This window comes from Dermochelys coriacea, chromosome 25 (assembly GCF_009764565.3).
Source record: "Dermochelys coriacea isolate rDerCor1 chromosome 25, rDerCor1.pri.v4, whole genome shotgun sequence".
Lineage (NCBI taxonomy): Eukaryota > Metazoa > Chordata > Testudines > Dermochelyidae > Dermochelys > Dermochelys coriacea.
In genome coordinates, this window is record NC_050092.1 from 6,732,294 (window position 1) to 6,759,351 (window position 27,058).

The 27,058-nt window shown below is 50.4% G+C and overlaps 1 protein-coding gene across 1 annotated transcript in view; it reads left to right on the top strand.

Moving 5' to 3' along the window:
- Nucleotides 1-27,058, top strand: part of ADAMTS10 (ADAM metallopeptidase with thrombospondin type 1 motif 10) — an 88,110-nt gene that overhangs the window by 36,319 nt on the left and 24,733 nt on the right. The window contains 7 exon segments of the mRNA XM_038384237.2: nt 891-996; nt 4,365-4,511; nt 8,338-8,479; nt 14,357-14,464; nt 17,179-17,324; nt 17,519-17,582; nt 20,003-20,105. Of these exon segments, the coding sequence (XP_038240165.1) occupies nt 891-996; nt 4,365-4,511; nt 8,338-8,479; nt 14,357-14,464; nt 17,179-17,324; nt 17,519-17,582; nt 20,003-20,105 (816 nt within the window).

The following is a 27,058-nucleotide window of genomic DNA, read 5'->3' on the forward strand; positions in this document are numbered from 1 at the left end:
AGCCGGGAGGCCAAGAACTGCGGACGAACTCCTCACTCATCGTGGGATTGTGTCCTGTTCTGGTAGATTGGTGGGTCAGGGTAGGAAGCTTGCACCTGCTCTGTAGGTAAAAGAGGGTTACCTTGTCTTAGTTTGGCAACTGTCAGTAGCAATCTATGCTCTTAACAAATAGCCAAACTCCCCCCCTCACCCCACTGCCTTGCTTCTGACTCTGCGGGTGGGAGGGTGCCCACCATTGAGGCACAGTGCCTGGGGCATTCTGTGTGCAGAGAGACAGAGGAACCCAGAGATATTTCCAGGGTGCTGAGCAGCACAGATGGACGCAGGTTTGATTCTAGTGGTGATGGGCACCAATCAACCCCCCTCAGTGGAAGCCCAGGATCTGGGCTTTGTCTCTCTCCAATGGGCAGCGGCAGGACTGTGGCTTCAGCCCTTTATAGATAGATATTCAGTCTGCTGAAAACAGGCTTTGGATGGGCCTTTCTGTCCCCACTGAGCTCGTCTGGTGTGACCAGCCCCGCTTCCTCACTGTGTAGACAATCTGGGGAGCAGATCTGAAGTCTGGTGGAGTTTTATTGGCGCTTGGTGTTTACAAGCCCTCCTGCTGTTGCCAGCCATCTCGCGGCAAAGCGAGTTCGTGGACAGCACTGGGAGTAGCTGGAGACCTGGGCGCCGGAGCCCAGCAAACCACTTTTCTGTCCTGCTCTGGTGCCTGATACACAGTCCACTGAAATCAATGAGAAGAGTCAGGCCCTCCAGGCCAGGTTAACGCGCCGAATAAACATTAATTCCAAAGCACGCTGTTGAACCCTGAAACGTGGCCCACGGCCTGGCACCCCACCACCAGTGCTCCTCACTGGCCCCGTACCAATCGCAGCTGCCTTTCCTAGGGCTGGCCCCAGTGGGAGGAATGTGTGAGCGAGAGAGAAGCTGCAGCATCAACGAGGACATCGGGCTGGCCACTGCCTTCACCATTGCCCATGAGATCGGCCACACGTGAGTGTTACACCCGGAAGCGTTCCCCCCGGGGAGTCGCTTAACAGGAAAGACCTCCCCTTTTTGGCTGCTCTCACCAGTAACCAACTGGAGAATCGTCTTCAGTGTAAAGACCTTGGAATAGCCATGCGAGGTGGGACCAGCAGTCCATCCAGTTCAATATCCCACATCCACACCAGAACAGATAGGCCAATGTCCCCACTCCAGGCCAAAGCAGATCACACCAGTAATGCGTGTAGTCTGAGATCTCACCTTCTTGCTCATACTGGGCCAGGCCAGTGGTCCACCTAGTCCATCGTCCTGTCTCCAGCAGTGGCCAATGCTCCGTGCATCATGGGAAGACTTGTGATGCCTCATGCACCTGGAACAATGTCTGACGCTATACCATGGGGAAGGGAAATTTATTCCTGACCTTAGTGATGCACTGGTGTCCTGAAGCCTAAGCACTAATAGCCCCTTGACACTTTATCTTCTCTTGTGTAAACTTTTGGGGTAGGGACTGTTGTTTATTATATGTTTGTACCGCACCTTGCACGGTGGGCCCACCTAGTTACCTCACATGTACATGCTCCTCAGTAGAAATATTTAATAATAATGAATACATTTATCACCTCCTCATTTTTAATCCTGCTTAGCTATGAGCCTCAGCAATGACAAATATCAAGAATGACAAGAATAGCATCCTGTAGTTATGCAGGTCTAAGCTAAGAGCAGTCAAATCTCATGCTCCATGTTTTCAGCTGCCACCTCCATGGGTCAGGAAGGAATTTTTGCCCCACATGCTTTCATGCACAGTTGTCGAGGTGCATTGTGGGTGGTCAGGATTATTACACTATCCTCTGGAGATAGAATCAGGACACTGGACTAGGCAGCCCAATGGTCTGGTCAAACAGAGGAAATGCCATGTTCCTATAATACTGTGTTACAAGCCCAGTGCAGAATGAGTCTCATTAATTCAGGGGAGGGGAGAATATTAGTCATTAAGGACCCAAACCTGTGAAATGCTGTGGCAACACAACTCCTGTTGCCATCAACAGGTGATGACCCCGCCAGATCAGGCTTTCAGCACTCATTACTCAGAGACTTACTTTACCTTAGACCTTAGCCCATCCCGTGCTTTGCTGCGCATTGGGCTACCCACGGTTGCCCTCCTTGCCTGTCAACTGCCCTTCTCTCCAAATCTTCCCATTTCATGTTGAGGTGCTTGATATTTGTTTCCATGTTATTCACGGTCTTCCTCTCTTTGTTCTTGCATTTTCTGGCTTCCATCAAGGGCGGTATTTGGTAAGCGCTCTTTTTCCCATGCTCAGCACATGTCCCAGCCACTGAGGTCTTCTTTTGTAGCTTATTTATGAGAGGGTGCCTTGTCCAGTAATGTTTCTGACTGCTTTGTTCATCTTCCTATCTCTATATGTTATTCCCAATATTGTTCTCAGACATTTGTGATGGAACACATCCAGCCTTTGCGTACCTTTCTTCGTAAGTTGCCATGTGTCTCTGCTATATGTTGTGATGGCGATAACAATTGTTTTGTATGTTCTGTTTTGTCTTGAGGGAGATGTTTTTGAGTCTTCCAGATGCAGTGTTTGCCTTCCCATTCTTCTTCTTTCCTCGGACTAGTACCATCTTGGCTGATGGTACTTCCAAGATACATTAAGTTGTCCACCTTCTCCAGTTTCTCTTCTTCAATTTTGATTTCTGTCCCTATAGTCTCCATTAACATGACTTTACATTTCTTTGCATTGCATCTCAAACCTATCTTCTCCATTACTTCTTTTACTTGGTTTGTGCATTTTTGTAGTCCATTGGCATCTTCATTGATAAGAGCGATGTCATCAGCAAAGTCGAGATCAAATAGTCTTGAATTGTTCCATTTTAGGCCATATGTATCACTGTCGCATTGTTTTAATCCATAGTTGATGACTAGCATAATCAAAAAAGGAGACAGGACGCACCTCTGCCTTATACCTGTCTTGATGCTGAATGTCTTACTCAATCCATTTTCCATTTTAATGCAGCATTTTGAGTTGGCACAGAATGCCTTCATAATGTTAATTAATTTTGTTGGAATTTCATATTGTTCCACAATTTTCCACATTGTTTCCCTGTTTACACTATCAAATGCCTTTTGAAAGTCCACAAAATCGATGGCAAGACTGCCTTGGAATTCAATTGTGTTCTCAACAATCCCTCTCAGGGTGAAAATAGTGTCTGTGCACAATCTCCCTTGTCTAAATCCGGATTGTTCACGTAGAATGGTATCCATCTTTCCTTCCACTCTGCTCAGGAGGACCGCTGCTAATACTTTTCCTGTGACAGATAGAAGTGTTACTCCCCTCCAATTTGAACAATTGTTTAGATCACCTTTCTTTGATAACTTGATTATGATACTGAGGGTCCATTCTTCCGGCACTTTACCTCCATCCATATTTTGTTGCACAGTGGACAGATGACTGATTCCACATCTTTGCCTCCATATTTAAGCATCTCAGGATGAATGCCATCCAAACCAGGTGCCTTGCAGTTTTTCAGCTTCTGCAATGCTTTTTTTACTACTTCGATTTTTACCTCAGATACATCTATTTCTAGGTCTAATGGTTTATCATTGTTAAATTCCAGTCTTGTAATTGGTTCTGGTTGGTTTAGCACTTCTTTGAAGTGTTCCACCCATCTATTTTCTTGTTCCTCCTTGACAAAGCAGTAAAGAAACAATGCAAAAAAAGATAAGCGAAATTGGATCGAAAGTAAGGCTAGTGATGCTGAAGAAGCAGGGGAAAGAAACTATATGAGAACAGTCTACACGGTCCTGAAACAATTAACAGGATATGGAACTCGGAGACTAGAGCTGAGTAAACTCCTCCCCGGTCCATCTCCCTCCTCCCAGACAGAGTCCCACCTCCAACCCCACTCCCTCTCTTTGACCAAGTGAGGTTCCTCTACCTCCCAGTGAATGCCAGGACACAGTTCCCTATATCCCCCAAAATCGTCTCTGCCACCAGCCCTGTCTCCCCACTCAGTCATGTGGTCAGATCCTCGCAGTTCTTCCCCGCTCCCATTCTTCCATGCTTTCCCACTCCTAGTCCCCCTCCTGAGGGAGGGATTAGAAACTGGAAGTGGTGGGAGGCACGGAGAAAGAGGGCGTACCCAGGAGGGGCAGGCAAAGCTGACCGGTTGCACCCTAAAGTCCCCACCTCCCAGGGCACCTTCCGTCGGCACAGCATCCCTTACTGGCTTCCCCCAGCCAAGGAGACTGGCCATCTTGGCATTGTCCGGCCTCCCGTGGCTCTGTGCACAGACACGCTGGAGGGATGTCAGCTGCCTGTAACCACAGCTCGCATCTTTGTCGTTGTTGTTGTGACCTTTTCCAGGTTCGGCATGAACCATGATGGAGTTGGCAACAGCTGCGGCTCCCGCGGACAGGAAACAGCCAAGCTCATGGCGGCTCACATCACCATGAAGACCAACCCCTTCGTATGGTCGACCTGCAGCCGGGATTATATCACCAGCTTTCTGGAGTAAGAAACATGGCCAGCCCCGCCCACCCTTTCCCCCTGGGAGCAGAGACTTCTCCAGCCTCTGACAGTGATTTCCTTGTCCATCCTCATAAATTACCCCACATGCTCAAGCCCCATATACATTCTACTCCCTGGATCCCAGTATCCAGCCCTTTCCCAGCCAAGAATGCATTTCCCCTCCCCTCTCTACATTTGTCTATTGTTTGCATTATCATCTGCTAATGCCACTAACCCTCCCGCCTAGGGTGACCAGACAGCAAGTGTGAAAAATCCGAACAGGAGGTGGGGGGGGGGGGTAATAGGAGCCTATATAAAAAAAAAGACCCAAAAATTGGGACTGTACCTATAAAATCAAGACATCTGGTCACCCTACTCCTGACTTACCTGGCCCTGCAGCATCCAGACCTTTCCATAGATCTCCTCCCCCCGTCCCTTTGTAGGAATTTCCCAAATAAACCACCAGCTTTTTGAGACATTTCAAAGGATTTTGGTTGAGCCAGGAAGTGCGGAGAGGGGGTTGTGTGTTGAGGAAAGGTGCCCGGGAGAGGCAGCTCCTCTCTTTATCGATGCAGCAGGAGCAGCAGCACAACCTGCTTCCCCCATACGCTGTGAAAGGGGATTTTCAGATGTAGCTAAGCCAGGGGTGGGCAAACTTTTGGGCCTGAGAGCCAGATCTGGGTGGGGAAATTGTATGCAGGGCCAAGAATGTAGGGATGGGGCAGGGGATTGGGGTGTGGGAGGGGATATGGTGTGCAGGAAAGGGCTCAGGTCAGGGGGTTGAGGTGCAGGAGGGGGTGCAGAGTGCGGGAGGGATCTCAGGCAGGGGTTTGGGGTCTCAGGGCAGGGGTTTGGGCTGTAGAAGGGGGTACAGAGTGCAGGAGGGGCTCAGAGCAGGGGGTTAGGGGGCTTAGGGCAGGGGATTGAGGTGCAAGGTGCAGGAGGGGTTCAGGGTGCGGGCTCCTTCCCAGCGCCACTTACCTCGAGCGGCTCCGGGGTGGCAGCGTCATGCAATGGGGCTAAGGCAGGCTCCCTGCCTGCCCTGGTCCCACGCTGCTCCTGGAAGTGGCCAGCAAGTTCAACAATGGCTCCTGGGGGTGGGGTGGAGCAAGTGGCCCCACCGTGCGCTGCCCTCGCCTGCGAGTACTACCCCGGAAGCTCCCATTGGTCGCGGTTCCCCCTTCCCGGCCAATGGGAGCTGCGGGGGGTGGTACCTGTAGTGCATGGATCCCTCTGCCTCCTCCTTCCCCAGGGGTCGCAGGGACGTGGTGCCGGCCGCTTCCAGGAGCGGCATGGGGCCAGGGCGGGCAGGGAGCCTGCCTTAGCCCCGCTGCACCACGGGACTGGCAATTCCGTGGGACAGATTGAAAGCCCTGACGGGCCGGATCCGGCCTGTGGGCCGTAGTTTGCCCTGAGCTAAGCAACTTAGGAGCCACAGAAGAGATTTTCATAAGCACCTTTTGGGATTTAGGTGCACAAGTCCTAGTTACCGTCACCAAGATTTGTGCACCAAAATTCCTTCAGTAATTTTGAACTTCTCTCCCCTGAGTCCCACTGAATATTGATGGGATATGTGCTCCTAAGCCACTGATGTGCTTTTGAAAATCGCCCCTGTCTTAGCAATGCACTGCAGACCTGCTCAAGAAGGACTCCCAGGGACAAGAAGGCTCCATTTGTGTGGCCATGCAGTCCGTAGCTATCCTATCAAAGAGGCCCTGGTTAGCATCAGTTGCGATGGTGGGTTGTCGATGTGATATGGACCCCTGTCTCTGCTAAAAAGATGGTGTCAACTTTAAACCGAAGCTGGATAGGAGCAAACAGTGCACTGGGCTCATCAGTCACTGGTCCAGTCTTAAAAAGGTCCAAGCATCAGAGCCCTCTAGAGTAAGGGGTAAAACAAAGACTCCTCCAGTTGCAATTTTTAAAGAATGTAACGAACACAAACCTTTCCAATGGGACCCTGAGGGCCGAAGTTTTCCTCCCCTTGGCTGGGACATGAGGCTTTACCATGAAATTCCAGTTCTGGCAGCTCGTGTTTGGCTGCAGTGAACTCCTTCCCTCTTAGCCCCTTGATCTCTGCACACACAACATGGCAAAGAGTGTTCCCTTGATAGTGCTGGAGAAAAGTGGCCTCACCAAAGAGATTTCCGTTGTTGTCACAGAGCCCTGAAGGGTCTCAACTGGTTGGCGGGGGATGGGAGTTGACTTTAGTCCCCTTTGCCATCCCTTCCGTCCACCCCCACTCAGATGCATGGACTTGCACGGTCCTCTTGTGCCACAGGACATGGCGGTGGAACCAAAGGCCATGGGAATGATGACTAGAGACTTGATTTCAGAAAAGAACATGGCAGCCAGGAGGGACCGTGGTGAGGGAAGAAAAGGCATAGTTCTTGCAAAACTTGGCCATCCCCACAACGGCCTGGCACACAAAGAGGCAAGCTGGGAAAAGCAGGAGTGTTCCAGCCATTGTTAATTGTAGCATTTTTGTGCCATGTGGCTCCTTTTGCATGAAGGGCTCCAGCTAACTCCAGGCACCTGATGCTGGGCCCTAGAAGCACAGAAGCTCTGCGCTCAGACCTGCTCCTTCCAGCCATGCATTCTCTTTTGGATCTGACACCCAACTGGCCAGCTGTCAGAGTGGATCACTTAGCAGGGTGGGCAACAAGACACAAAGCCCATCGGCTGGTGCTTCAAACCCAGCGGCCCACACAACCACACTTTTATATACCGAAATTTAAGGATGTGCTAAATTAGAGCCTTAGTACCTTGCCCTTACAGAGGGCGGGTCTCCGAGAACTTTATCAACATTAAGTAAGTCCCAAAATTGCCCCTGTAAGGTAGGTCAGTATAATTATCTCCAGCCTACAAATAGAGGGCTGACTTTTCAAAGGGCCCTATGGGAGTTAGGCACCCACTGAAAGTCAGAGCGAGTTGGGCGCCTTACTCCCCTCCAGAGAGATTAAGGCCAACACTTACAAACTTAGGTGCCTAAACTTAGTCCATATTTCGGTGCCTAAATGGAAGCAGCCTGTCAGAGGAGCTGAATGCACGCAAATCCTGCCACAGCCACTAGAGGCTGGATGTGTTCAGCATCTTCAGAAACTCGGGGGCCCAAACATGGATTCAGCTGCCTAAGTTTAGGCCAACCTGTTTGACAACCTTGCCCTAGGTGACTTGCCCGAGGTCAGCCAGCATGTCACTGGGGACAGACCCCAGTTCCTCTGAGCTCCAGCCTTGCATTTTGGTCACAGGACTAAGCTTCCCACTCCCTTCCCCTCTCTTATCCTCTTCCTTCTGCCTGGTGGCCCGTGGGAAGTGAGTGCATCAGTCCAGACTTCACAATGGGTAGACCTGAAACCCTAGCACCATATGGCCTAGAGTTCAAGGAAAGCTTGAAACTCAGATCCAGGCTTTGCAACTCTCGTCTGAGTAGCAGGAGAACCAGTCTGAAGCTCTAGTCCCTGTGTCTATGGTATCTCCACTGCCACCATCACTGTAATATTTGGGTCCTTGCCGAAAACTCAGATGGATCCTTTTGTGAGGTTCGGAAGGGTTTGGTTCATCTGTTTCATGTCATTTTCCCAGCAGCCTCTGCACTTCCCAGCTCTGTCTGGAGGTGGAGGTGCTGAGTGACCTCGACAAAGCCTGTCCCACTGTGGTTTCCATCCCGGTTGTGCAGACTCCAGCGGCTTGGCGAGGTAACCCAGGCTCACCTGAGCCAAACCTCCAAGCCGGTAGCTGTTTGCCCACCACTCGTTCTCAGCCGGCTGGTTATAACCCCATTTGTCTGCACAGGTTTCCCATCTGTGATTCTCTATTTCTTCTCCAGCTCAGGCATGGGACTCTGCTTGAACAACGCTCCTCCCAAGCAAGACTTCGTCTACCCAACAGTGGCTCCCGGACAGGCCTACGACGCGGATGAGCAGTGCCGTTTCCAGTACGGAGTTAAATCTCGCCAGTGTAAATACGGGGTAGAGAGCCTTCCTGCTTTACTATCGGTTCTGAGGGGGCGGAGGGCTGGGCTGTGAAGGGCTTGGGCCGTGGGGGCCGTTCTTCTACCTCCCACGATGCTTTGCTGGCTTGCGTGAAATGAAAGCGCTTTCCCCGTTAGCTTTGCTGTGAAAGGGCGGAAGGGATCAGGTCAGGTCTGCGAAGGGCGAGCTCAGCTCAGTTCGGTTTCCATCCGCTCAGCTCGGGCAGAAGCAAATCACTCGCCTGATTCATCTGTTGCCGAGGGGGCACCATAGTCCTCGCTGGAGTCCAGGCGGCAGTCTGCTCATCTGAGCCACTCCGCAGTTGGTGGGTGATGGCCGGGGCTTGTTCTCACCGGTCATTTTCATCGTTGTTATGGGGCGCTGGCTGGAGAAATCCCTCACACAGGCGCGATTAGGAGGAGAAGCCCCGCCTGTGGGAATTCGTTCCTGGGGAGACTGACGCATACGCTTCACAGAGGATCGGTCTCGCTCAGAGGAGACCGTGCCAGCAGTGAAAGTGCGTCAGAACATTAACCAGCCGTTGCCTTTTCCCGGAATTCCCCTCCGCCTCCGTCACACTCAGCCACTCAAGTAAGGGGGAAGCTGCTTGAAGCCAGGGAATGTCTGCTGTGGGAGGCAAGACTCCTCTGGAGGTGAACTGTATCAGCCACCAGGCCTGTCCCTGAAGTGCTGCCTGACATAACTGATCCATTCCCCGCCTGCGCTGGGTCTGAATAGCCCATCCGACTGGAACTTCAGCTGGAAGGCCCGGGCACCAAAGGGTTAAATGTGGTATGTGAAAGGCCCAGTTTCCCATAGAGGGGACAGAAGATTCACCTGGGTAGGAGGCTGAATCCAGCAGTAAAGTGCCTCAGTCACTCTGCTGTCAGGCTGGAAGGGATGTATCTGGACAAGTGCAAGTGCCTCCTGTTAGTGGGGGGAAGCAGGACTCACCCTAGATGGGGAAGGAGGTGGAGGGATTCAAAACTGACTCATTTCCAGCATGAAAAGTAAAAGACTCGGACCATCCCAAGAGGAAGGAGAAAAGACGGGCTGGGTGCTGCCTTTCAGCCTGGGGGTGTGGCCTGGGGGTCAGGCCTCCACGCCGATCCATGCAGGAGTGGTTTGCAGGTCTCAGATGGTGATGAACGATGGGTCTGTTCAAGCTGTTGGGGTTGGGGAGGCCAAGGAGAAACGAGGAGTAAACTCCAGGGGCTAAAGTAAAATTACCAGCTCTGCTCACCACTGGTGGGTCCGTGGGGGAAGCCAACATAGGGTTAGAAAAGAAAAACAGCTGGGAAGAAAAGAGAGTAAGACCAGATCTTGATTTCAGTTACACCAGTGTAAATCCAGAGGAAATCCACAGAAGCCAATAGAGTGGCTCTGGAGTTACAGTTGTGTAACTGAGATCAGAGTCTGGCCCGTCACCTGCTCTAGAGATGCACAAAGAGCCCCTCGGATGCAATTCACTTACTGCAATTATGACCCAGAGAACGATTCTCTAATGATGGCGTCTCTGCATCATCAGCAGTTTCCACGGCAGTTCACTCTGCTTACAAGGCAAAGTGAGTTTCCTTTTCACTGGCAGTGGCTCATTGTGGGGATCTGATAGCCACGCTGGTTTCTCTCTGCTTCTAGCATCATCAGCAACCGAAACGATTCTGAAATCAGAACTTAACTGGTCATTTGACCTGATGCTTAAGACAGAGGAAAATCCTGCTCATCCTCCTGCGGCCGTGTCAGCTCTGTGGGACTGTCAGGATTAAAACAGATGATTATCAATCAGCTTGGACTCATCGGGAGATCTCACTGGGGTCTGTAATCTAGCAGAGAAAGGCAGAACAAAGGAACTGATGGCTGGAAGCTAAAGCCAGATTCAAACTAGAAACAAGGCCCCCGTTTCTGACAGTCAGGGTGGTTACCCGTTGGAAGAAACTACCAAGGGCAGTGGTCAATTCTCCATATCCTGGGAAGGCAAGACAAGATGGGAGGCTTTTTTGTAGTTTGTGTTTGACTAAAGCAGAAGTGACTGGGCTCAATGCAGTCAAGGTTGGTTGAAATGTTATGATCTGTGTTATACAGGAGAGCAAACTAGATAATCTAACAGTCCCTTCTGGCCTTAAAATGTCTTAAATGAATCCATGAACAAGGGTTGATACGAGCAGGGAGGCTTTGCTGATTGTTACTGTACTTGCAAATGTGGACTGGAACCTTTTCAAGTTCACACGCCCATTTCCCAGCTTGTTTTTAGCTAATGTAGATGCTTCCTGTGTGAAAAAAGAAAAACAAACACCTGCAGTATCCTAGAGTAATGGGGTCAAAGACTACAGCTTCGCATAACCATGTGATGCCCGAGGACCTCCACATTTCTTATTCACCTTAATGAATTCAGGTAGAGTTCTACCCGGAACAGCGACTATAGAAACCGTGTCCGTCGATGCCATGTTTATTTCTCTCTCTCTGAGTCTAGATCCAATGTGCCCCGTTCACATGTGAAAAGATTTCTGTTCTCCCTGCCAGTCCTGCAGCCTGGGATCTGAGAGCAGCTGGGTTCTTTCCTCCTTGCTCCTCATCACGAGTAAGGAGACTTGTGTCCTCATATGACACCTTTGCAGCCCTACTGGGAGCTGTGTTACTATAGTGATGGTCATCATGTAAAAAGCAAATTACTACAGAAAGGTCATCTTCCAGTTTTGCCCTCCATTGGTCTGTCTACACTGCACAGTAAACCTGGGTCTGTGCTTTTGTGTCCACACTGTATTGTAAACCTGGGTTTACAATTGCTGGACCTGGGTCTCCCAGCTGTGCTAACTTGTCCGTCCTGCATCCCACAGACCACATAACTCGGGTCTGTGGCTCAACCTGCATCCACACTGCAAAACGACAGGGCTTGGTTCCCAGTCACAGTGAGACTCAGACTCTGCTCCACTCCCCTAGCAGGGTCCTAGAACCCAGGTCCTAAGTGCTGGGTGACCCAAGTCAGACTGATTGGTGTGGGGACTGAAGGGGGCTTGGGATCAAACCAGAGTCAGAGCCTGGGCTTAGTGTGCAGTGTAGACGTACCCAGTGGTGCCTGTGGAGCCTCTGCCCTTCAGTGGGCTGCCCAGATGTATCTGGTAGAAGCTTAGCAATTAATTCTGTTGACGATGCACAAGAGGGAGCCGACTCTCTCTCCCATCCCTGTACTGGTGAACAGGCATGAAGAGTGTTAAACACATCAATAAGCAGAGATGTCTTCTCCTTCCTCTAATCAGGGGCAGTAGTTATGTTATTGGCTGGTATTTGCCTAAGGGAGTTAAGCGCCTGCCCACATCCCACTGAACCTCAGTGGGAATTGGGTGCCGGAATCCTTTACAGACCTTTGAGACGCCAAGCCACTGTAGGATGTTGGGTCATTACTGCAGGATGCTGCGGTATTTCTTTTTCCTTAGTCCCCTCGTATGGTAACTCCAGTAACAACGGGATCAGCACCACAGTGTCGGGTTCATGTCCTGCCCCCTTCGGCACCCATCAGGAGGATTTCCCACTTGCTGTACAAGTTCATTTATGATCATGGGGTGTCGGTTCCTGTTCCGAGCGCTGCCTTCACCGGAGCCAGAGAATTTCCTACTGAAGCGCTCAGAGAAGAGAGGAAGGCGGGATTAATGGCCTGTGACCTGACTGCAGGTTGGCAGCCTGCATGAGCGTGGTACTGTCAGGTCCTGCCGCTTTGGGGATGCGGGGGGGAGGCCAGAGATGGGGAGGGTTTTGCCTCGTTCTCTATCAGCAGCACCGGTAGAGTTGCCAACTTTAGTCAGATGGATTCCTGGAGGTTTCATCAGACGACATAATCTTTCATTAAGATTAATCTTTAATTCCTGGCGACTCCAGAACAATCCTGGAGGGTTGGCAATCCTAAGCGCTAAGCCTGTAGTGCTGATGAGCTAAGGCTTTCTTTGGCTGAATATAGCTAAGGCCTCAGCTCTCCTGCTCGATCGCAGCCGGCTGGCCTAAGAGCGTGATGTGCGTGCCACCGGGTCCTCAATGCCGTAAGCCCCGTGTCTCTGATGAAGCCCTGACTCTGGTGCATATGGCACTGGATTCCAAATCCCATTGTCCCTGCATCTCTGGGGAAGGCCCAGCAGCCACCTTTCCTAGATCCTGAATCCCATTTGGTCCTCCCTCTGTATTAGCTAGTGGCCTTCACTTCTCTTCTGCCAACCTCCTTCCAGCACCTGGTCATCTTGGCCACTGCAAGACTCACCAAAGCAAGTCTATGCTGCCACAGCAAGTGCTGCTTCCCCCCACCCCCTTCCTGTATGCTGGGACAATGCCAAGCGGGTCTGCCGCTTTGTTCATGCCATGTAGTGGCTGGAGCAAAGGACTCAGCTGGTAGGTAGCAGTGTTTTAAGAGGTCTTGCAATCCACGCCATAAAGCCTTTATTCACCATTAGCATACCGGATATCCCTGCCCTGCCGAGGCTGGGTTAATGGAGGGCCATGGCCCTTTAGCTCCTGTTCTCACATCTCAGGCCATGTTTCTACCATAATAAAAAAAAACCAAACTATAGTTTTGTTTTAAATACCCACAAACCTAGTTAAACTCCCACCAGGGAGTCATTTTATGTGTAATAGGCTTGTTCTAATAACCATAGGGCCACCATAGAGATCCGGCAACCAACTCAACCACCCTCCTTAATGCTGCGTTGCAGTTTGCAGGTGCTGAAGTCTGGATTTAGAAGATTGGGGCCCAGAGCAGATTCTGAGGGTCTGCGTTTTCCAGTTGAGCCGCTGTGATGGATTTGCAGAGTCTCTGTGATGGAACTGACTTTTGGGTGGGATTTAAATGGACTGATGGGAGATAAGACCCATTCGAGGGGATTTTTGCTCGCCTGGAGCCCAGGAGGGGTCATGGTGGAATTGAGTTTGAGAACCTGGACCTTGGATAGAGAGCTGCTTCAAAGGAGGAGTGGGATTTTAGGGCCGAGATGCACTCAGGGCAGGACTTGATGAGAGAAAAGGCGAAGGAGACTCTAAGCCAGCCTCTGTCTCCTCCAGTCCTGGAGCTGACTGAAGGCCAGTTCAGCACCTGGCATAACTGAGAGCCTCCTAAAGGCAGATCTAAATTCTTCCAGCAGGAACAGTCCCCTAAGGACCGTTACACTATCTGGGGACAGTGGTAGTGCTGTGACCCTCCCCCTCCAGTGCACTTCCTGTGGTGTTTGGGGGAGCTAGGAGAAAAGTGGCATAAACCATCTAAACCAGCTTTACATCTCTTGGGGATTCCCAGTTGCCCTGTAAACACAGACCAAGAGGGGCCAGGATCTGTTCCCTCATGCTTATCATTCATAACAGAGATCCAGAGAAGGAGACATTCCCGTGAGCATCACCCCAGAAGGAAAGGACTGGGAGAAGGGGAAGGGCTGAACACACTGGGTTAGAATTGGATGTACCGGGTAATCCTCGGAGACACTTTTTCTGCAAGGCATTTTCTGTTAAAAATTGAGTTCAGATGTGCTGGGGGCACAGTTTGTTGCCTTAGTGCCATTTTGGTGCTTCCAACACAGGTGCAAATCTTTGAAAACTCTGCTCCCATGTCTCCGAATGGACAATGAATGGTGTCCAAAGAACCAGAAATATCCTCGGGCCAGATCCCAAGAGGGGCTGAACTCAGTGTGCGTTGCAAGGTCTAAGCGTCTCTCCAGATATGACCCCATCTTTGTATTTTCCCTGCTGAAAATCTTTCCATTACGCGAATGTCCCAGACCAGCTGGAGCTTCTCAAAGACACCAACGTGCTGCTACTACAATCCTAGCTGCTGCTAGCACAAGTGATTCCTAATCTGTTTGTTTCTTTTTTCTTTTTCCTCCGCCCCGACGACGTCTCCCTTTCCAGGAAGTCTGCAGTGAGTTATGGTGTCTGAGCAAAAGCAACCGCTGCATTACCAACAGCATACCGGCTGCTGAGGGGACCATATGCCAAACCAATACCATTGAAAAGGGGGTAAGGAAGCCCAGGGCACCAGAGTGAGTTGACAATGCATGGTTGAAGCAATTTTCTGATGATTAGTGTGATTACTGTTTGCATTGGTGAGTGATTTAAAAGCACTGTGTGCCCACCCCTGCCTCTTGCATCCCAGTGTGGAGGGGAGATTAAGGCTGGAATCTACCAAGGAGCACCACTGAATTTCAACTCATTTTAGCCTCAAGTGAGAGACTGTATTACCCCCCCCCCATCATGAGGCCCAAAAAGTCTATTGATGGCAGAACTATCCACAGCACAATCCAGCGGTAGGTAGGCCCTGTGGTGTAATGGATAGACTCAGGAGATGTGGATTGTGTTCCCACCTCTGGTCTGCTGGGTGGCCTCGGGCAAGTCACTTCTCTATGCCTCAGTTTCCCCTTCTGTAAAGCAAGGATAATGGCTTGTGAAGCACTTTGAAATCTACGGATGAAAAGGGCTAGATAAAGCTCAGTGTTATTAACCCATCACTTTTTCCGGTCAGCTAAGCATGGACAGTTTTGGTTTTGTTTTTTGCCAGGGCTATTTATTTGGAAAGTGAGTTGTGATTTGGCAGCATCCACGCCCCTTTTGTGTTCGCTCAGGATTTCCACTGCCGATATTTGAGTAAGCCGACGTTTACACCTATTTGCTGAGTGCTAACGTCAGTCTGTGAAATTGAAGGTCGTCATTCTCGCTGGGTTGGTTAGCTGCATGCCACCCAATTAGGGAAGAGGATCAACACCACGTGACAAGCCAACCCAGCATGAATTTCAGAGCTTGACTACTGAAGTCCTGGTTCTCCATTGCCCGGGACCTCATGCAGCCAGGGTGACGTGGGGGACTAAATCTGGCTATTAATGACTAACGTGCCCTTTGCACAATGTACATGATGAAGAATCAGGCTCTGAACATTCACAATGAAATAGACATGAGCTTTTTCCAATGGGGGAAATTTGTTGCAAAGAAATTCAAGAACCCTTTCAAATCATTAATAAGTTTGTGAGTTTCAGGCAGAAAAAGAGGTAGAAATTGACAAGCCTGTTGTTCCTTGCAAATGGTCCACTCAGTTCGGCTGTAAATCAAATTGAAATGTATTAAACAGCACCTAGAAACTGGGCATTACTGCTGGTCAGAGCTGGCCACGCACCATGAGAAAAAAAAATTTCATGATTTTTTTTCCTAGTAATTTTTTCTTTTTTTACCCTTTTCTACCAGTCATTTTTTCAGCTAGTGATTGCCAGCTTTCCAAAGAGAGGCAATGTATCTAGGATTTAGAGCACCCAGGACTCATGGGTGCTATTCCCAGCTCTGACACAGACTCACTATATATCCCTAGGCAAGTCACTTCACCTTTGTATGTCTCAGTTTCTCCATCTGTATTATGGGTATGATGGTACCGATCAACCTCTCAAGATGGAATGTGAGGCTTAATGTATTAATGGTTATGAAGTGTTTTGAGGTCTTTGGTTGATATAAGCTTCAACTGAAGGTTGCTTTTTCAGAACCCCAGTTAGCCAAAGAGACAAATTCTGGATTACCAGGAAATCTCCCTCCTTGGTTTGCTTGCTGGGCCAGCCCCGAACCCTGAACACCTTGCTAGATCTGTGCCTTCAGGTCTGCGCTGGCTTTTCCCCTTTTGGCTGGTGGGGGAATAAGGATCAAGCTGTAGGAAACAGCTAAAAAATCTTTGCTAAATGGTACGTAAAGATTTCTCCAGCCTACTCTCTTGATTTACCAGCCCTCTGGGTTATGGCATCCCTGAGATTTCTGCGTAATCCAGATTAGACTCTCTGTGGTTATTTTCCAATGGACTTGGACTGTCATAGTTGCTTTCTGGGAATCAGCTCCTGCATGGTGTCTGGTACCAAGAGCTGCTGCTGCTCACCCTTGGCCCCAGGGTCCAGGTCATGCTGCCTGTCCTGCTCCTTGGCACCCTCTCTAGGCAGATCACAGAAGAGCTGGGGAGGGAGACATGAGTCAGAAAAAAGAAGGGCAGGGCTCTGGGGTGTTGGAGCTGACATTGTCTTTGCCCCGTATGACTGGGCAGGCTTTTTTCCTTCCTCATTCCTCCACTGCTGCTAGGGTGACCATATGTTCCGATTTTATAGGGACAGTCCCAATTTTGGGGGCTTTTTTTTATATTGGCACCTATTACCCCTACACACACCCCCATCCTGATTTTTTACCCTTGCTGTCTGGTCACCCTACTGCTGCTGGTCAGAATATGCAAGTGCTGGGAAGAACAGGCCAGCTAGCCATGGGCACGGGGAATGGATACATGGCCACTGTCTGCCTCAGTGGCTGGATGTGGCCTGGGGCTGCCGATCCAAAGGCTCCTGAGCAGCAGTGGCTCATGGCAGGAGGGTCAATCCAGGCCCCAATACCTTCACTTTTGCCCTTCCCTCCCTCTCTCCCCCCCCCCCCGCAATGCTCTGGAAATAGCGGAAATAGGGCCCCTCCTCCCTTTCCAAAATTCCAGAGCCCACCCTGCCACCCCCTAAAATGCACCTCAGAAGCATCCCTGTCCAACCCATCCCTGCCCCTCCACAAGCCAGATTGGGCCCCGTGCTTAGTGTCCCTCCCTCCGTGTCCCAAAACGGGCCTGGCCATCTCACATTGCTCCATCCCGGCTGTCCCTTGGGCCGCGCCAGCTTGACAAGCTGCCCATGAGGAGGCTGTGCGCTCTCGGGCGCTTAGGCTCTGTGTTTCCCCAGTGGTGCTACAAGAGGGAGTGTGTGCCCTTCGGGACGCGGCCAGAGGGAGTAGACGGCGCCTGGGGGGCCTGGTCCTCCTGGGGGGAGTGCAGCAGGACGTGCGGGGGAGGCGTATCATCATCCATCCGCCACTGCGACAGCCCACGGTAGGTAAACTGCTCGCGCTGCCCAGTGCAACCCTTCGCCTTGGGGAGCACCCTGGATTCCTGCCCTGCCACCGCTGTTTGCGATGGCAGGGAATGGAGCAGCCGTGTGCCCCAGACGCACAGGGCATCCTTGCCTTCACAGCACGGTCCGTCTCACTTAGCCCTCTCTCTCCCCTCTTGTTCTCTGTTGGCAGGCCGACCATTGGAGGGAAGTACTGCCTGGGCGAACGGAAACGCTACCGGTCGTGCAACACCGATGTAAGTAGCAAAAGTGCTCTAAGGGGGATGGTGGATGGTGAGGTAGAGATGGATCTGCAATGGGATACGACTACAACTCAGACCAACGCCATTGGGGGAAGGGTTACCTCTCACAGCCGGGAGATGGTAGCTCCTCTCTGCATGGCTCAGGGGATGCTGGGTACCGTGCTGGCATCCACAGAAGCAGAAATACCCTGACAAGCTGGGGGCAGTGCAGAAAAGAGCCACAAAACGATCAGAGGGATTCAGTTGTGACTGAAGCTTGGAGTGACGTGGCTAAGTGATGAGATGGCGCGACAACAGCTTACACATACTTGCAGGGGTTCAACACAGGGACAGGAAAGGAGCTATTTGGTGTGGTCCATGGAGTCAAGATCAAGGAACCATGGGGGTGAAATTAACGAAGGAGAATTTGAGGCGAACTCTCTGACACTGCAGTAACGCTGATGACTGTGCTGCAATAGCAGCTCCAAGCCCCAGTCAGGGATCACGGCCCCACTATTCTAGGGACTGAAGACAAACATAACAAAAAGTCCCTGCCTCAAATCTTCCATTAAACAGCAGATCAGTGTCCCAAGGGAAGGGGTGAAAGCCTCGTAAGTGGCAAATGGAAAGTTAACGTAAAGCTAGACTAGAAGGCGTCTGGTAGAGGAAAATCCAGCATCTGTCCCAAGGACAGTGACTGAATGGCCTAGAACAGTGGTTGTCAACCAGGGGTATGGGTACTTCTGGGGGTGCGCAGAGGTCTTCCAGGGGGTATATCAACTCATCTAGATATTTGCTTAGTTTTACAACAGGCTACATAAAAAGCACTAGCACAGTCAGTACAGACTAAAATGTCATACAATGACTTGTTTATACTGCTCTAGATACTATACACTGAAATGTAAGTACAATATTTATATGCCAATTGATTTATTTTATAATTATAGGGTAGCAATGAGAAAGTCAGTCATTTTTCAGTATTAGTGGGCTGTGACTCTTGTGTATTTTTATATCTGATTGTGCGAGCGAATAGTTTTTAAGTGAGGTGAAACTTGGGGGTAAACCAGACAAATCAGGTTCCTGTCTGGAAAGGTTGAGAGCCACTGGGTAGAGCCTTTGCCATCTCTTAACGTCTATGATTCTGGGATTTCATTGCTGTCAGCTCTCAGGTCACAGCCTGTATCTGTGCAATTCTCTAACCGTTGTGACTTTTATATTCGTTTGCAGGCTGTTAGTGACATTAATGGCATTAGTCCGGTGGTTCTCTAACCTTTTATACTGGTGACCCCTTTCACAAAGCAAGCCTCTGAGTGTGAGCCCCCCTTATAAATTAAAACCCCATTTTTATATTTAACATTCTTTTAAATGCTAAATTTATGACCCTATTTTTTAAAATGAATGTACCTTTTCTTGCCACTTTTAAATTAAGACTAAAACACGTTTGTATTGAATTATTGTTATAAGCATTAAAAGTTTTTTTTTTTAATGATGATTGTTTAATACTGGGGGGTGCGAAGAAACTTTGCCAGTCTCACTTTTCACAGCAGACTTAGCACTCCACTGCCACCCTCACTTCTGCGCTGCTGCTGGCGACAGTGCTGCCTTCAGAGCTGGGCGGCCCGTGATCCCCACCTAATAACCTTGCAATGCCGAGGGGCTGCAACCCCCAGTTTGAGAACCTCCACCTTAGTCATTGAGAGTCTTCCCATTGCCTTCAGTTGGCTATGTATCAGGCCCCTAACGTGATTCACAAATGATTCCACAGGGCTGGAGCACCCACGGGGAAAAATTAGCGGGTGCTCTGCACCCACGGGCAGCCAAGCTCCACCCGCCCCCTCCTTGCCGCCACCTCCTCCCCCGTGCATGCCACATCCTTGCTTCTCCCCATCCCTCCCAGCGCTTCCCGCCCACTACCTAACAGCTGTTTGGTGGTGCTTAGGACTTTCCGTGAGAGAGGGGGAAGATTGGGAACACGGCGTGCTCAGGAGAGGAGGCAGGGTGGGGTGGAGACTTGGGGGAAGGGGATGGAATGGGGGCAGGGCGAGGGTAGGGTAGGGGTGGGAAAAGGCAGGGCAGAGCCAGAGTCGGACAGGAGTTGAGCACCCACCGGGCAGAGGAGAAGTCGGTGCCTATGCTGGTTGGGATCCAATGGCAGGTGCCACTGGCCTTCATGCTATCCCTGGGTTTAGAAAGAAGATGCCTCTCCCATGCTACAGCACTGTACAGTTGGCCAGGGACATCACTGGCAGGGGTTATTGGCTTTCTCCTTGACGTGCCAAGCATTGGCCATTGTTGGAAGCAAGATGCCCATTTGAAAGGCCCATGGGTCTGCTCTGATACGGCAGTTCCTCCTTGTAGGTCTTATGCACGGTCACCCTGGCTCTCCACTAAGCTCTAGGGAAGCCACTAATCTCACTTGAATCTGTCCCCCGCAGGACTGCCCTCCAGGTTCCCATGACTTCCGAGAGTTGCAGTGCGCTGAGTTTGACAACATCCCCTTCCGAGGGAAATACTACACCTGGAAGACATACCGAGGAGGTGAGTGGCACAGGACTTGTTCGGCAATGGTCCTCTCGCTGCTTCACCAGCGCATCTCTGGGCCTCGGGAGCTCTGGCAGCCAGAGTTGGAGCAGAGTCACCCACACTTTCTGCAGGGATTTGCAAACTCATCAAATTTGCAGATTCGCACATTTCGTCAAATCTGTCTTTCCAGGGGTCTCCCGGTCCTGTGGCATCCTCGCCCCTTTTTAAAAGCTGTCTGCATCCACATTTAGAGTGACTCTTGCGTGACAAGTGGAAACACACTTCGCTGGTTGAAGTATTGTTCTCCTCCAGCAACTGGCATGATGACACTACCTAACAGTTCTCCTGCTCTTGTTCGTGTTACTCTATGCAGCTGCTTTTTAAATTCCTAGCTATGCAAACAAAAATCCAAAAGGATAGGGGCTGTTTAGTTTATTTCTTTGGATCTGATTGTTCCTTAATCTCTGAGTGGTATAAACAAGAAGACCAGAGACATAAAACCAGGAGTTGCGTAGTGACTGCTCACTTTAGTTCACTACCCAGCCTCTGGCCGTAGCCAACACTTGATAGCATAGAGGAAAAGTGAAATCCTCCCATAATTAGGGCTAGATGGAGCATTGTTTTTTGTTTGTTTGGTGGCTGAAACAAAAAAATTGGGGATGGGCGGGGGGGCAGGGTATTTTTGAGTCAAATGAAATGAGTTTTTCAGTGTTTCTTGTCAGAACGTAAAAACCAGACCAATTTTGTTTGGAGTCGAATGAAAAAACAAAACATTCCATTTATGGGTGCGTTTCTACCCTCTGGGGAGTTGTTTAGATAAATTTAGCTTAATTTCTAAATGAGATGTTGTTTCTAAATGAAAAGTTGACCCATTTTATTTTGAAAAATATTGAAACGGTTGGACTTCTTCAGAATTCCACCCACCCACCCCTTGGGTTTTTTTCCGGCCTAAACTATTCAACCAAAATTGGTGGACCATTTTGGTTGACCTGAAGTTGTAATTTTCAGCAAATAAACTATTCACTGGATAATGTTTGCCCAGCTCTTCCCATAATGCACCTAGGCTCACTTACATGCCCAGATTTCACGTTTCACCACCTGGCATTTTAGACTGTGTCCAGCCCACTGGGGAAGAGAGCGGCATCTGCCCTCTGAGCTAGCTGGTGGCTAGCAGTGCCCCCCTCGTCTCTTCAGTCAGTTCTAACGGGTCTTGTAGAAGTGACTGGCTAAAAGGGAGGAGGTAGGGGGAGATCTGTGTGGCAGAAATCTTTTCATAATGAGAAAGAACAGTGCGTCTCCTTCATGTACTTAATGAACTTGACTGGGGAACTCCTTTGCAGCTGTGTAAATAAGCTTAGCTCCCCGGGGGGACCCTGCATCAGGAACAGATGTGCTGAGGCTGCAGGGGATGGATCAATAAAAATGTAATAAAATGGCAAAGCAATAAGTCAGACGACGCCCCCGAGGGATTCCACAGTGGAAAATGCAGTTGAAATACTTGCTTGGACCTCTTGCTCAGTCCCAGCTGAGAGATAGGCGTGGCCTAGCGTCTGACTACGGGGTTTGGTGCAGTGAACTATTGGCTGGTTGCATTCCGGTCCACCTCTGACCCTGATTTCCTCTGTGACCTTGAGTAAGGTGCTGCCCCACTCCTTGCCTCAGTTTCCCCATCTGAAAAAAAGACGATAAAGCTCATCTTTCTCTGAGAAGGACACGAGACATCTTAAGATAATGTCTGCAAAGCACTGGGGACTTGTCTCTCTTAAGCAAAACCAGGATGTTTTTATTGGCTGTGATGATAACTAATAATACTTTGCTCTTATGCATCCTGTTCATGCACAAACCTGAAAGCTCTTTGCAAAGACAAGTCAGTATCATTAGCTCCATTGCACAGATGGGGAAAGCAAGGCACGCAGAAGGGAAGTGATTTGCCTATGGTCATGCCAGCAGAGGTGGGAATAGAACCTAGGTACCCCAAATCCGAACCTAGTATCCCAGCTACTGGCTAGATATTACCAACGTATTCCATCTACCTCGGGAATAGCCATGCAGTACTGTGTACATTGTGATAACGCTGTCTCATTTACAATGACAGAGAGCATGTTGAATGGTGACTGTTGTTAGTATTATTAGAGGACGCTCCCAACCACCAAAGTGCAAGAAAAGGAAACTGAGGACGGAGAGGCAAATACTGACCGGGCCCCGTATGAAGGCCCCAGAGTTCAGTGGGGACGGTGGCACTAGCCGGACTATCGCAACTTGTTTTGCGCATGGGAATACCAGTGGCTGGTTTGAGGTGACCCTGCCAGCAATGGTGCCTGGCCGGCCAATTCCACAGGGATCAGGGTAGCTCAGAGGGAGTGATGCTGGGTGTCCTTTGGGTGGCATGGGAGCAAGTCTGCTGAAGACCGTGGTGCGACCCCAGAGGGGAGCCTGCTACATATCTGTCTGGAGGAGGGAGAGGTTGTCTCAGGCAATCCCATCTGCCATGTTGTTGTTTTGAGCGAATAAGAGGCAGAATCAACATTCCCAGATACGGGAGGCCGAGTGGCCTGTCCAGATGCCTCCATTTGCTTCTGATATTTTTTACCCTAGCCCCATGTTGCAGCAGGACCCTATACTCCCTAACCCTTTGCTCCGCTCATGCTTCAGGGGCGGCACCAGTTTCCCTCAGAGCTTCCAAGGATCCGTCAGGTATCATGCTCTTCTCTCTCTCCTTTTCTCCCGCCCAGCTGGTCTGGGATATGCTCCCTCCTGTCTAGCTGCTGGGCAGGAGAGGGATTCAGTCCCCTTCTCCCTCCCAGGCATCAGTCCCACCCTTGGGACATACTCTGCTCCGTCCTGGAGTCTCTTCTGAGTTCCCATAGTGCTCTCTGCTCCTTCAGCTGGTGCCATCTTGGGATAGACCCTCTGGCAGCTGCTGCCTCACCCTGCAAGGAAATCTGGTACCCAGCACCTGGTAAAGCCAGCTCCAAGTGCCTCTGGCTCCTTGTTCCCCCTTCCACTAGCCCCCTCAGACAGGCTCCTGTCTGAGGTAACCAACTTCGGCTCTCAGATCTTGGCCGGCTCCCCCAGCAAGGGTCATCAAGATGTCCCACATGTGATTGCACCGGGATGCCACCTTTTCGCCAACATGGCTGCCATTGCGTGGGACAGGGAGGGAGGGAGGCCCTGTGCTGGGCAAGATCCTGCCTAGGGCCAATCCAGCGGGCCCAAGAGCTGTCTTTATTAGCAAAGTTTAAAGGCACAGAGCATCCCCGTGGCTCAGCTGGTGAAGGGAGCCGGTTCCTGGGGAGGGTAGGAGCAGTCAGCTGAAAGCCTGGCACCAGCTGCCGGGTCACTGGCGAGTTGAGGTTGGGTGTTGCATTGGGCCGGTATGGCATGTTTTCCTGGTGGTGATTTATAACGCTCCTGGAACCCAGACCCTGGGAGTGCAGGATACACAGACCCAGCGAGAAGCGCTAAGCTCGGCCTGTCCGAGTTTAACAGTTAGCAGATACCTCTTGGAATGTGGCTTTAATTGTTTGTTTATTTTGTTTTATTCACTTAGTTATTCATTTGGCTCTTGGCAAATGTCAGAGCCAAGGGAGCGGGGAGCAGCTCATGGGGTCGGGGTGGGGAACCAGGGTCTGCTGAAAATAGGAGAGATTGCTCATCATAAGCTATTATACACTTTAATTCCTTCCTGGGGGAGGTAAAGGGGGACAGGAACAAAACACGTCCTCTGCGGCAAACCTTTGTGGGTAAATGCAAGCACCCATGGCTGTTCTTTTTTTTTTTATTGACTTTGGATGGACCGGACGAAAGCCGAAGAACACACGTCTTGGTATTCCTTATGAATGTTTTGTGGATCAGCCTAGTTTTTAAAATATGGAATTTTCACACCATTTACCCATGATCCTTTGTTGCTCAGGAGCTTTTGTCCCATCAGTCCTTTTGGTTTCCCAGCTGCCTATGAGCTGGTGCAGAATAACACCTGGAAAGCCAGCAAACCAGCATGGTTCTGCCCCGAAAAAGGAGTGAGGGAAAATGGCCCCTTCTTGCACAGCAAACCCACCCCTTGGGTATATTCAGAGCCAGGGCTGCTCAGCACAAAGAAGCTTTCAACCCTATTCGCCCTGCAGAGCCAACTCGGCTGGGAGAGAGTGAGCTGGATTCTCTCCTGGCTCAGCATGGCCAACACAAGTGGTTACCTCCACTCGAGATGCAGGACCAAATTCTGATCTCACTTAACCCCAAGCAACTACAACGAAGTCGAAAGGTTGCCTAGAAAGAGAGGGCCAAATTTGAAGACAATAGGGTAACAAAAGATCTGCCATCCTTGGGCCTGATTCTTCTCTCGTTTATACACTTTTACACCCGTGTAACCCTATTAACTTCGGTGGAACTACGACTGGTTTATGCTGCTGTAGGAGGGAGCAGAATCAGGCCCTTTGTTTGTATGTTGCATCACCTGGCCTCTTTTATCTATCTTTGGCTTTTAGGTTTGGATGCCCTTTGGCACAGGGACTGATTCTCTGGGTTTAGAAAGGGCCTAGCACTTTTCTCTAAATTAATACATAGTAATAATTAAGGAAGGCAGGATTCAAGCTAGTAGACCTTTATTCCTGGCCAGGATGCATGAGAAGTGAAGAGTCTCGCTTGAATCTCAGAGCCCAGTTGAATTTGTAGTGTTGGTAGGTAAAAAAACAACAACTAATAACCCATATGATAGAGTTGACGGCCAGAAGAGCCCATTAGATCTGACTTCCTGTATAACACAAGCCATTAATTTTCACCCAGATACCCCTGTATTAAACCCAAAGGCCTTAGTTAAACTAAGCTATTTCAGTCCTCAGGTGACTAGAGTCTATGCCACAGGCAGAGAGCGGGAGAGATCAAAGTGCCATCAGTGCCCAGTGACTTTGAAATGGCAAGGAGCTGATTAGATGAAATGCACCCAGATGATCCAGCAGGTGAACCACACTGCACAGAAAGGCGACCCCCCACCACCACCCCATTCTCATAAACTGAGCAATCTTAGCATGGTGCCTGATCCCATTGCGCCATTTTCCAGAGTCACCTTTCAGAGCAGGGCCACTTTGCAAGGCCCCAGATGAATCCCCCCAGTCAATGACTTCTCAGACAAGCGCAGGCCATGTGACGTGGTCTTGCCGCTCAGCAGGTAGCAATGAGCAGCAGCGTTACTCCTGATAGACGTGGCAGTGCCGCTCTTCTCGGGGCATGGTCACTTCAGCTGGAGTCAGAGCCAGGGCCAGGTTTTCAAAAGAGCCCAACACCCAGCACTGACCCCTGCAAACAATTCTCCCTCCCTCTCCCTTCCACTGAGAACAATGGGAGCTGCCAGATACTGAATGCTTCTGAAAATCTGGCCCTCAGCTTCCACATGGGGGAAGCCCAAAGCGTGCCCCAATCCCTAAAGGAGCATCACAGGACCCTACAGTATGACCAGCCCCAGCCCCTGCAGTCAGGAGAAAGCTGATCATCACCAAAACTTCCCTGCTGGTCAATGCAGCCCACGAGCCATTTCGATTGATCCAGCCAGAAAGATGCAAGTGCAAACAAATATGGCAGGTAATACAGTGAAGTGCCTTTAGTTGGGATGAGCCAGATCCAAACCCCCTTGAATGTGGGGAGAATTCAGGACTGGGTTTGAATTTTGCTGTTTAGAAATGTCTCTCTGAAATTCACAAGCCAGTTAGGTTCCCAGCAAGCTGTCAGCGAGGCCCCTGGGGTCACCGATTTGGTCTCTGTCTGTTCTCCCACTGCATAATGACAGGTTTCAGAGTAGCAGCCGTGTTAGTCTGTATTCGTAAAAAGAAAAGGAGTACTTTTGGCACCTTAGAGACTAACAAATTTATTAGAGCATAAGCTTTCGTGAGCTACAGCTCATTATGCTCTAATAAATTTGTTAGTCTCTAAGGTGCCACAAGAACTCCTTTTCTGTTCTCCCACTGAGCATGTTCACAAAGGCCCCCCCAGAATGGACTTTAAGAATCTGGAACTGGGCCACTCCACCCCCAACACACACACACCCCACACACCAGGGGCAGAACTCACTCCTCCATTCCTTACTGAATGGCCTGGGAGCCCTGCTTAGCCAGCACAGCTATTCCACAGCATCCAGTGCCAAGGGAAAGAGAAACCGCAGCATCGGAAACCTTGGAGAGCAGCAACGACAAGTTGCAGCCGATTGGGTTCCCTTGCCCACATCCCCAGGCAGTACCTGCTTTTACACACAGGGTGGTGAAACCCGCCTCTCTGAAGTGTGCTGGCGAAAGCCAGGTCCAGCCACCAGCGGGAGTCAGGCAGGTCGGGACGAAGCTCAGAAGACAGAGATGGCAAAGCGCTAACAGGCCCCGTGCAGTCCAGCCACTCCAGCAGCTTTGTTCCAGCTATGCCCAGTCAGTTCTTAGTATCGCTGCTGTTTCATTAATTTGCATTGTCATCGGAGGATCTCCAAACCCTTTGCAAAGACTGAGAAAGCCCCATAGCGTCCCTAGGAGGTGTATCAGGGATAGACAGAGATCCTTTGATCCCCCACGGAAAGGCAGGGGGCATGGAGTGAGCCAGCACTCCTCAGAATTGGGACAGGAAGTGAGGAGTGTCACAGGAGCCCAGGGAAGCAGTGGGTGCAAATCAGTTCAACAGAATGGGGCAAATCTGGCACTGCCTGCCCTTGTGATCCCCTTGGAGTCTGAAGGCTAAACTCTGCCCTCAGTGACTCCTGTCACTGGTTCAACTGGTGTAAGTTAATGCAGAGTTTGCCACAGTGGCATGGCCCAGCACGTCAGCCAGGGAGAATTTGGCCTGTTGCAATAACCCAAATTGGAATTTTGCCAGGACACCAGGATGAAGGCTCGCCAAATACCATGAATTTCCATTTCACCTCTCAGCTAGATGATGGTTTCTAGAGAGAAGCACCGCAGCCCCTAGAACCAGGCTGGGCCATTGCCGCCTACTTCCTA